Here is an 11,986-nt window from a genome sequence, read left to right on the forward strand (position 1 = left end):
AAAAAAAAAATGGATATTATTGTCTGAGCCAATGCATCACTGGAGATTCTCAGGTGTCTTGCGTCACATTTTTTTTTTGTCCTCTGAAGTTTTATTAATAAACCAAGAGAGTTACAAGATGAAATACATATGCCCGCGGACGACATGAATGTCTCCAGAAACATTTGCCCAAAAGAGGGAAACAAAGCCCTAAAGTCAGTGTTCAAGAAAGCGCTAGGCGCTAAGCGGGCGGTGACCCAGTGCCTAGCGCATAGAACGCCTAATCGGAACCTAGGCGATTTTTTAGGCGGTTTAGACGTTTATAACATAAAACATTATAAATATGATATTATATATAAAAGTTATATAAAATATTTATATAAAACTAAAAATTATGAAATTATAAACAAAAACTAAATAAAACATTTATTTATATTTGTATTAAACAATATATGAATATTTATAACTATATATATAAATAAAACTCTAATTAAATTGAAAAAATACATTAAACAAGTTCTATGTAATTTTAGGCGGTCAAGACGGTTATCTAGGCGTCGCATGAGAGCCTAGTGCCTAGTCGGAGCCTAGGCGACCGCCTAGACCGCTTTTTAGAACACTGCCTAAAGTACAAGGAAACTGTTTAAAACAAAACATAGAAACAAAAATCTAAAAAGGAAACAAACGTCATGGAGAAAGAGCAATCTAAGCACTATAATTAAACAAAGGCACGAGAGACGCTCACAAAGCTTCCCTATAGAACCTGTAAACGCCAGAAGCACCAATAAGACCGGATAGACCTCACACCGAAGACAAACCAGAAGCAAACCGGCAGGGAGGAAAGCTAGAATCTAATGCGACCAGAGACACAAATACAACCACCAACACACCACACCATCAAATCAGAGAGAGCAAGAAACACTAGGGTCAAGGCAAAACCTTGAAATCGACCGGAGACAAACCACAAAAGCTCAACAATTCTTACACGCGGACACTCGTCGAACCAGCTTCAGCCACCTACAGACATAAAACTGACGACGTCCTCGCAAGAGAAGAACTAGAAAACGAATCCACTGCTTCGACTAGAACCTAACTCCAAAACTTCCAAAGGAAACTCAAAGAGAGCCTAGTAGGTGACTTAGCAACAAAATACCATCAAAATGGCTCACACCAAGAACGAACCTAGAGCAAATCGCAACCCCTAACCAGCAAGAGGAATCAAAGGAGAGGTAGAGCAAAGATCCAATTTCAAAAACCACAAACAGAGCCACCTCCATCAATTCAAGCCTCACAGACCACAACAAAACCTAAAAGAAACAACCTGAAACAATTCCATCTAACCCACGGAACTAGAAGGCTGGCTCACCGGACAAGAGAAACGGACGAAACCATGGCCATTGATTCGCGAAAACCTCGCCCAATCTTACCAGAATCGAGCACCCGCCAGATCGACAGATCTCAGACACCCAACAACAACTCTCAGAGGAGACGCTGACCACCGACGAAGCCAACAAGCCTCGCCGAGAAGATTCACCGTCACAGCCAAAGGAAAGCCTTTCTCCATCGAAATCTATGAGCTAAACGATCGAAAGAACTAACAACAATAATGAAGAAGAAGCTAAAGGACCCTCTCACGACAATGGCGAGGAGCACCGGCCACCGGAAAGGACAAACGAAGATCAGAAATTGTTGAGAGAGGTTTTCGTCAATTAGATTTGGGTGAGGTGCCTTGCGTCACCTATAAAGAAGAAAAGAAAAAGAGGAAGAGCATACAGATGCATCAAATCCAAGGAGACAATCGCATCAAGAAATGGACGGACAGGATCTCAACGAGTCGTATGTGTCCCAAGGAAACATCACATTTGGAAGCATATATCCGCAGGCTTTAACATCAAATCAAAAGCCCATTCAATTTTCCTTCACTCTCTGTAATCTCTATAGTACGAATAGTTTTACGCTTAGTGCTTTATTCCATATGACAGTGCCACATTTTGATTAAGGAAATAAGTAATGGATCTTCAAACTGTAATTAAATATTTAACCAACATGGGACTGGAGATTTTTTTTTTTTTTTTTTTTAACTAGCCAAAATGTCCTGGAATACTTTGTTTTGTTTAACCTTCTAAATGTTCAACATAACATATGGGAAAGACTGCATGATCACACACAAGCTATTTTAATATGGTTTGTTACTTGGTACCAAAAGGAGTGATTTATTTTTGAAAGAAATTAATTATTTGGTGTTGACAGAATCGAAAATAATGGCCACGTTTGAAGAGGATAAAGATCTGGTAAACCGCATTATTAAACGTTCTTTCCTCTGTCCTGCATCTGGTCCCACTTTGTTGATCCAATATTGCTGGTCAATGCATGGCTAGAAAAATTAATTTCTGGTAAATTGTTTATGGAATGTTACGAAGGGTTTATCTATTCTGGGATGGTATTGCATAAAGGAGGTTCATGTCATCATGTGCAAGGCATCCAAGTTATATAACTGGGTGTTTAGAGTTAGCGATAACGTAGTCTATCTTTCTTTTCTTTCTTTTTTCAACTTAGTCTATTTCTTTTTATTTGGAGTTGGAAGCGTTAGTATGGAGTATGGACTATGTCTTATAGTTTGTCTCACCATATTGGACGTCAAAAAATTTCATACGGATAATTCAGATTTTTTCAGTGACATGCGTTTTCTAGTAGTTTAAAATCTTTGGTGATATATATTCTATTATAATAAATCACAAGTCACTTCCTATTATAATAATCACAAGTCACTTTGCAAATAACTGTAGTTTTCTCTATTTGACACATGTTTTAAATGTCAAATTCTACTTTTTTACTTTAAAAAAAAAAAACTAATTTACGACAAAAAGAAAAAGAAAAAAAAAAAGAAAAATTTAAAACTGTTTTTCTTCCCAATCCCCACGATCTCTACAATATCTTTTTCAAAAATCTTTTTGACTCAATATATATACAAAATACTGTTACACAAATTTGTAACTAATTGCTAAAAAAATACAATTTGTTAATCATTTGAGTAAAAAATAAATTGCTACACTGATTTGGCCGCCTAAAATAAGAACTATTAAACTAGCATTTATATAAAGTGCTAGACTGCTAGGTACGTTTCTTTTTCCTTTTTTTTTTTTTATTACTTTTATTTCACGTCGTTTAAGTGTTTGAAAAACTGTCGTTTATCTACAGTTAGAAGTAGAAAGATAACTTTTTTCTATTGTAATTCATCTCCGATTTAAGTTTTTACCACCTTGTGGTTGACAAAAAAATTGGTTAAAAGAAAATGGTCTAGTGGGTGCATGTTGTTGTGTTGATCTTTTACTAGTTAGTTGTGATTAAATAATGCTTATTATGCGACTTGTAGTATCACGTAATGATGAAAATTTAAAAGGGATAGGCCGTTCCTTTTCTGGGAGATAGTTGCATATATGATTATCCAAATATATTAGGCCTTGGTATTTTGGGTATCTGTTTGGGTTCGATTTAGATTTTCCGGATTTTTGGATTTAAACTATTAAAAGTTTAAAACTTATTCGAATATTTTATACTAGATCATCACCCGTACTAAAGTACGGGTTAAATTTTATTTATTACAAAATTTATATAATATATATATTAAAACTAAGTTTTAATATATTATAATAGTAAGTGAAAAAATATTAATTTTTTTGTCAGTCCCTATATACAATATTAGAATAAATATATAATTTTTTCTATAATACTCAATTATGGATAATTTTTTTTTTAAAGATATGAAAACGGAAAATAATTTTATTTTTTAAAAAGTAATATTTTTTGAACAATGAGTTAATTTATGTTAACAACCACAAAATAGGATTGCATATGTTCAGTTAGATCAAAAATTAAAATATCATAAATGAATCGCATATAAAACATAGATTATTTTGAATTAATTAAGAAAATTAGCTATTATTTTGAATTAATTTAGAAAATTCTTTTTCAATTTATAATTCTTTGGTTGTTGAAATAGAGATTTGTTTAAGCTAATCTAATTACAGAATTTGTTTGAGATTTATAATTACGGAATTTACCAATTATTCGCATAATCGAATATGTTATAAACATATATTTAGTATATAATAATACCAAAATCAACCCGTGCGTGGAGTCTATATTTTTATTTTAGAATCTCAATATTTCATTTTAAAATATTGTGTGCATAATCTATTATTCGTTAATTCTAAAATTGCTTGCGGAATCAAATTTTCAAATATTTAGAGGTGTCAAACCATATTTAAATGTTCTACATTATTTTTAAATATTTCAAATTAAAATCTTTAATTTTTTTTTGTAGTTTATAAAATTATGAATTTCAAAAAACAAATTATATGAAATTAAATATAACTATTCAAATAGTTATAAGGATCAAAACTCATTTCATCGTATAATATATTATATTTAACCCGCTACCTATTATAAATATTTTTAAAAATAATCAAATTAGAGCATTTATAATTTTTAACTTTTTGAACTATTAAGTATTAATGATATTCTCTAAAAATATCAAGTAAAACTTATTTTAAATGTTGCAAATTAAAATATTTAAATTTTTATTGTAGTATATAAAATTATACATTTCAAAAAAATAAATGTATGAAATCGAATATAAATATTCAAATTCTGACCCGTTGCTCAGTCGAAATTTTTGTTGACTTTATTTTTTTTGCTCAGTCGGAATTTTTGTTGACTTTATTTTTGTGTAAAAGAAATATATTACTCAACTCTCAATTTTTGACCCGTTTAATTGTTTCCTTTATAGATTAAACAATTTATATGCGTTTTTAAAAATTCAAATCTTGGCATATGCAGAAAAAGAATTACTTTTTTTTATTATGTAGATGATATGATTATTTATTTGTTTCATATTAATATAATCATATTAAGATGAGAGGTGAAGTTTAATGATTAATAACAAATTAATATGGTAAGTTAGATATCAAATCTTATATGTTCATTTTGATTGGTCATTTAAAAAAAATTAATAACAGATTTTCGTTTTATAATTTAATTAAATTAATTAAATGACATAAATTACTAATTTACTTGTTTATCCTTAATAAATTGAATGAAATTTGTTCTAAAAGAAGATTTTTGTAATGGCATTATTAAGTAAATTCTTACAAAAGAGAAGGTTAGTTAAGGGTATCTAATAAAGTGTACTCCCCAAATAATAGTATAGGATGTTTAGATCAGGTTCGGATTTGGGTATTCAAAATATCAAAAAAATTTAAAATATTGGTTAGATTTGATTTTTTTTTTGTTAAATTTGGATAAACATAAGTAAAATTTCGGATATTTGAGCTATTTTGAGTATTTTGATCAAAAAATATTTGATTTTTTTGGATTGATAATTATATTTCAGGTTTGGTTAAAACTACGTACTTAAAAGTATCCAAAACTATTCCATATTATGTGAATTACTCAAAAACTCCTATAAAGAAAAACTCAAACTATTTAAAAGTATTCGAATTAACTGAAAATATCCGTAATAGAACTATTCAAACTATTTAAAATACTCAAAATTTAATGAAATACCACAAACTATGTAAAAAGAGTTAATAGGTTAGTTAGGTTAGAGTTATTTCGGGTATCCGTTTGGATATTTTGTCTACCCTTAATATATACTACCATTTCTATTTCCTGAATAAAAACTATGTGTCGGTTATCATGCCGAAAACAACACACATTTTACTCAGTCAGAAGTTTTAAGAACCTCTAGTTACCGTTATTTGAAACCGAAGAGTTAACGCTCTATGAGTAAACAATATATTCGGACATAAGTGAGATCGAAGAATATTTTTCTTGATAAAAAGTTATCAAAGAATTCACATAACTAGAAAAAGCAGAAACACTTTTATTGCTGAAAATTCCAGAGAGCAAATCATGTATATCTAAAGCCTTACCTAGTGGGAGGAGAAACGCCCAACTGATATTAATATATTAGGAAATATCTCAATGTCAATGTGACATAATACAATGTTTATATTATATCATTGTTTGCGGCTTAAGATTAGCAGCATCCTATTATGACATTTTTTGACTATTTATCGTGTCATTAATACGTACAACGGTACAAGTAGGATTATTATGAGTATGAAACATTCTTCATTTTCACTATTTTTGAAGAAAGAAGGATGAGATATCAAAGTAATGCTCGACTTTGCAGCAACACGCGAAAGATTTGGCGTATAACTACGGAAAAAGTGAACATTGAGTAATTGTCATTGACCAAATATTTTGAGTACTTAAAGTCGTCACTTTTTAATAAATTTCAGTTTTAATAATATCCACGTGATTACATACAAAAATAAAACAATCAACAATCAATCCATAATACATTTATATATTCAATTCGTATTAGAATATATACTGAGTTTTGTGCAAAAAAACCCTCAAAGTCGCCAATTTTTGCAACTTTACCCTCCACCTCCAAAAAATACAAAATAATCTTATGAAGTTCAAAATAATAGGCAATATAGCCCTTATGTATATATTTTAAACGTTTTCACGATCACATACAATTGATTTTTGAAATTTTAAAAGTAGAATTGAACTCGTCGTCTCGAGGGCTTCGATTTGATATATTATCTATCAAAATTTTAAAAACTTGACAATAACGAAAAAGGGCTAGATTGCTTATTATTTTGGACTTCATAGGATTATTCTGCATTTTTGGAGATGGCGACTTTGAGAATTTTTATCGGAAAAACGGTCTATTTCCCCACAAGAAGTATCACATCATAACAGATAGAGCCCAATCTATGACCACGTGCTAGATGTCCCCGAAAAAATACTTCTCAACTTATATCCCCATAAATTCATAGTTCAAATCCTATTTTTCCCTAAAATAAAAGTTTTCATCTTATTTACACACAAACATTGGTTTTGTTCGGTTTACTGACTGCTTACCAAACTAACGAAAATACTAAACCGGATTAAACCTAATCTAAACCAATTCTGACCCGATTACAACTAATTGAACCCGACCCAAGCAAACCCACGTTACCCACCCAACCCAACATCCTTCTTCACCCGTAAGCCGTAACATACCAATTCTTCTTCTTTCTCTCCCGTAATCTCTCTATGTTCATCTTCTAGCTTCACTCGCTCCCTTCGCCATAGCTTAACCTTCCTTCAAAAGCTGTACTTATGAAACCTAACCTATCTCTCTCCTCTTCCATGGATTTTCTTAGATCGGCGAATCCTATTTCCAGTTTTTTTTTTTTTATGTATTTAAATCAGAAATTTTTGCTTCTGTGTTCACCATTTCTCTACAAAATTGATGGATCTATTCTCGAAATTTTGATTACATTGTTTCATCGTTGTTCAACATGTTATCAAAAATTCAAATTTCATGTGAACATGTTAACAAAAATTTCCTTAATTTTCTTTTGATGAAGATGAATCACTTTGCAGTTCAACCAAACGTTTTTGCTACCACAACAATTTGAGAAGCTTTGTTGCAGTTGTTGAAAAAGATCAAACCACCGTTATTTGCCCAAATCACGTCGTATTGGTCTCCGTGACAACTACCACCACCATCCTTCTCGATCTCTCCGCTGTTACTTCATGTCTGAATTCACTTTTGGAATCCATCCATTCACTCATCAAATTCTCAAATACGGGCAATGGTATCCACTATCCAGTACGACTCCTCTGCGAATCAGTCCACCATTGACGCCTGCAATCGTCACTACACATCGTCTTTACCATCTGCCATGTCGTTTTCACTTCCGGCAACGATTTCACCGCTAAGCTCCATCTCTGATCTGGCGTTGTTTATGTGACGCAGAACGCAGTTCTTCTCGGTGAAATTACTGGCGAATGAGCGATTTGTGGCCATGGATCGAAATTCGTGGTGAGATTTGACGAGAAGAAGAATGTGATAGTGAGCTGGAATCAGACTGGAGCTTGCTTGTGGCCAAGGCTATCTTTGATTTTGACGTTTTCTCATATCCAATTCACCATTTTCATGCTTCTTGTTCAGAAAGTGTTCCGCAAAATGTATACGAGCAGTTGTTAGCATTCAATTGAAAATTGTATCAGATTTTACTTGAATTTAAATGACCCAAATTCATAATTTTTGTTTCTTGGTCTATGTGGCATGTTCTTAATGAGTTTCATGGGTTGGGTGAAGAAGAAGAAGAAATCGGGTAGGGTTTACATTGGATCTGATTTTTAATTTGGTTATATTGGTTTATGTGGTTTTCTATCGGATTTAATTTGTGAACCGATTAAACCCATATTTGTGGAGAAATATGATTCGAACTATGAATTTATGGGGATATAAGTTGAGAAGTATTTTTCCGAGGACATCTAGCACGTGGTCATAGATTGGGCTCTATCTGTTATGATGTGATACTTTTCGTGGGGAAATAGACCGTTTTTCCATTTTTATCATATTATGTATATAGTATGATAGGGTCCCTATCATACTATATTTCGTTCTTATCAGTAAATTGAACGTGAACCACTTGTCAAGCAATACATAAACATTGCGGCTTTTGACGGAGATCCAGAACTCGTGATTTTTTTTTTCTTTCTCTATACTGATTTTTTTTTTCTGGAATCAAATCTCTCTACTGATTAGGATACTGTAATTAATAAAAATATTTTGTAATTGTTCTCCAAAATACATGTTTTAAAATCTTTTTTATTATTAGACTTACTTACGACTATTATACTAATGTATATAAACAGAGAAATCACATGGCTTGTGGACTGTCCTGACAGTGATTAATTATTATGCCTTCCCTTAAGCAATCATAGCTTTGTTGAACCTTATTTTTCTTTTAGTTGTTGCCAAAATTATGTATTTTTTAACCCACTTAGATACCTCTACTTTCACATAAGTTTCATTAATATACCTTTACTCTATTTATACAGTTGACTCTTTTGCTCTATAGTTGTAACTATTTTATTTTGTAATAAGTTCCAATTTCAGCATTATTTTTACCAGGAAAATCCTTAAAAGATTCTATGCAAAATCCAATATATTCACTTCACATAGATATAATAAAAAAAATTATAAAAGATATAATTGAAGAAAGGCTGCCCATGTGGGCACTTCCAAATAAATCTCCAGAATCGATGCTTCAAATACATTGGATGTTTACTAAACAACATATATATGAACAAACACACCCACGAAGGAAAATCCGAAGACCCAATCTTTGTTATAAAACACAACTTCTCTCTTTTTAGAATCTCTTGTCTTCTTCTTTTTACCTTTCTTCTTTTCTTTCTTTTGTAACCTCTTGTCTGAAAACGAAATGGATCATGTGAGTTCAAGCGATTTACTTATTGATGATCTTCTTGAAGATTACTGGTTCTTTGAGAACTTAATTACAAGAAGGTCAAGAGGCTTAAGTTATTGTCATTCAGATCCTTACCCTTCTTCTTCTACTTCAACTGCTGCTGAAAAAATGGGAGATTTAGATTCGGGGAATGTTCTAGAAGCTTCCACAGGACGATCTTTGATCAGGGCATCTTCTATAGATAGTAGAGAAGGCGGATCTCAGACGAAGCTGACGAGGCAGTTCTCTGAAAAGATTAGGGTTCAAGAACCGAGACACGTTGGGTCTTCCTTGCAGAAGAAGGAACCTGTAGTTCTTCCTAAATCTGGATCTCGTTCGGCTCCGGGGAAGATTCAAGAAGCTTCCAAGAAAAGGGATTTGATCCGGACACCTTCTTTGCCGCCTCAGATAGAAAAAAGAGATATGGACCGTGAGGCGAAGAAGATGATCAATAAGCTGACAAGGCAGTTCTCTGAGAAAATTAGGGTTCTAGAACCGACGAGGCCTGGTGAGCATTTCTTGCAGAAGAAGGAAACTATTGTTCGAGACAAAGGGATTAGTGAAAGTTCTAGAAGGAACAAAATAGGAAGTAGTAGTAGTAGTTATAGTAGTGGCAAGATTAGTTTGCAAAGAACTCAAACGATGCCAAATAACATCAGAAGAGAAGAAGATAACGAGATAGACGAGTTTGAAGATCAAGAAAGCGACTCAAGAATGGGATTTTTGATCCGTGAAGCCCTCGCTAGCTCACATAATGTTCCAAAGGTAATAAATGATTCATTCTTTATGTAAAAGAAAATGGTTTTTGTGAATCTGAAAAACATACTTAAGTCTGAATCTTGGTGAAGGTTTCAAACAATCAAAGGCAGAGACCACCGAGAAGCTTGAGATTAGAAGACACTGTTATGGTCAAACAAGGTGGCTCAAGTCCCAAAACGCTGCGTAAAACGTTAAGCAGCGTAGAAACATCCAAAGAGATTCAGAGGCATAGAGATTATGACCAACTGGTCGAGCCACGTGTCGCAAGCGGACTAGCTACACCACCTAGGGTTCCAAAGGATTCAAGTAAAGAAATGAAGGATCAGATCAAGTTTTGGGCTCGAGCCGTAGCTACTAACGTCCGACAAGAGTGCTAAGATTTTTCTTACACTAATTAACTGTGTTTCTTTGTGACACTATTCCGTACATATATGATTCTTATCGTGAACTCTTTTGTGTGTTTTTTTTTCTGATCCTCCTGAAATAATGAGATTCCTCTGTTTATGTGATGATGATGTTCTTCCTTCTTTTTTGGGGCAAGAAAAATGTCATGATTATGATGCAGAAAAGGGGATGAGAGAAAAAACAACAAGAAAGAACATTATAATAATCAAATTTTTAATGATAAATTTATATATTTCCAAAAGAAAGAACATAATAATTTGTGATTTGATTGCGATTTATGCAGACTTTCCTAGAAGCATTCGAAATAAAATAATCTAGTATTCCTTTTTAACATTACACGTAAAATACGTTGTATCATGTTGGTTTAAATAAATAAATTAATGTAAATAACTTGGAAGTTGGAACTCACTAGATTGAACCGGTTCTTGATTGCAGAGATCTCTCGTAAGCCCAAAACAATAGTACTATTACATATATTAATATATGCATTTATTCAACTTTAATTTAAAAAAACTTCAATATGTAAATATTAATGTAATAATTAGTTGAGCAGCTCTGAAGTATTACTATTTTACTACTACTAAGTACTAACTCATACTTCCTCTGTTCCTAGATATTTGATGTTCTAGAGTTTTAATTTGTTCCAGAAAGTTTGATTTTCTAGGTTTTTGTTTTATTTTTTATTGATTAAAATTAATATATCGTAAACTTCAATACGTAATGATTAACTGTTTTCTAATACTATTGGTTCAAAGTTATTAAAAAATATTTAATATAAAAAAGTAATAGACAAATAATTAAACAATGATTGCTTCTTAATATATGTGAAAACTCTAGAACATCAATCTTCTAGGAACAGAGGGAGTATTCATTATCGTGAGATATCATAAAGTCAACTGTTTGCATAAACAAAAACAGATTTGGGGGTGAAAGTATGAATATTGCACAAATAATCTCATTACATTTTCTTTTATACCTTTGTCAACAAAATTATATGATAACATAAGACCGTTAATTACGGGTTATTGTTAGGATGTGTGGTTTGCTAACTTCCAATAAACTCCATGACATTTTTACTATTTTTGCTACCAAATTACCTTGGGTCTAAATGGTAACCGAGGAATCTGGCTGAATCCGGCTGAATTGATGAATCTGGCTGAATTTTTAGTGATTTTTAGCTGAATTTGGCTGAATTTTTACATTTTCAAATGGTAACCGCTGAATCTAGCTGAATTTTTTTGTGCTTTTCAGCAGAATCTGTCGAAATAATTAAGACTTTAACTGAAATATCGTCAAATAATTACGAATATTAATAGAATAACTAAGGAAAAATATCTAAATAAAATAGATAAAATTATCTAATAGCCTAATTAACTCTTATACCAATAAATAAATACTAGAATTAATAACTTTTTAGCAAAATTGAGTTGTTCTTCCAAATCTAATTTTTGAACTATTAAAAAGGTATAATTAATTAATAGAAAGCTTTGTCAAAGTTTTATTGAAAAATTAATTTA

General features: G+C 31.9%; 1 protein-coding gene across 1 annotated transcript; it reads left to right on the forward strand.

Moving 5' to 3' along the window:
* Nucleotides 1-8,526: 8,526 nt before the first annotated feature.
* On the forward strand, nt 8,527-10,576 carry LOC9330489. Its single transcript, XM_021011514.1, has 2 exons — nt 8,527-10,070; nt 10,154-10,576. The coding sequence occupies exons 1-2, from the start codon at nt 9,282-9,284 to the stop codon at nt 10,439-10,441; spliced, it is 1,077 nt and encodes a 358-aa protein (XP_020867173.1). The 5' UTR covers nt 8,527-9,281; the 3' UTR covers nt 10,442-10,576.
* Nucleotides 10,577-11,986: the final 1,410 nt, after the last annotated feature.

The sequence above is a fragment of the Arabidopsis lyrata genome (assembly GCF_000004255.2).
Source record: "Arabidopsis lyrata subsp. lyrata unplaced genomic scaffold ARALYscaffold_1, whole genome shotgun sequence".
In the NCBI taxonomy this organism is placed as follows: Eukaryota; Viridiplantae; Streptophyta; class Magnoliopsida; order Brassicales; family Brassicaceae; genus Arabidopsis; species Arabidopsis lyrata.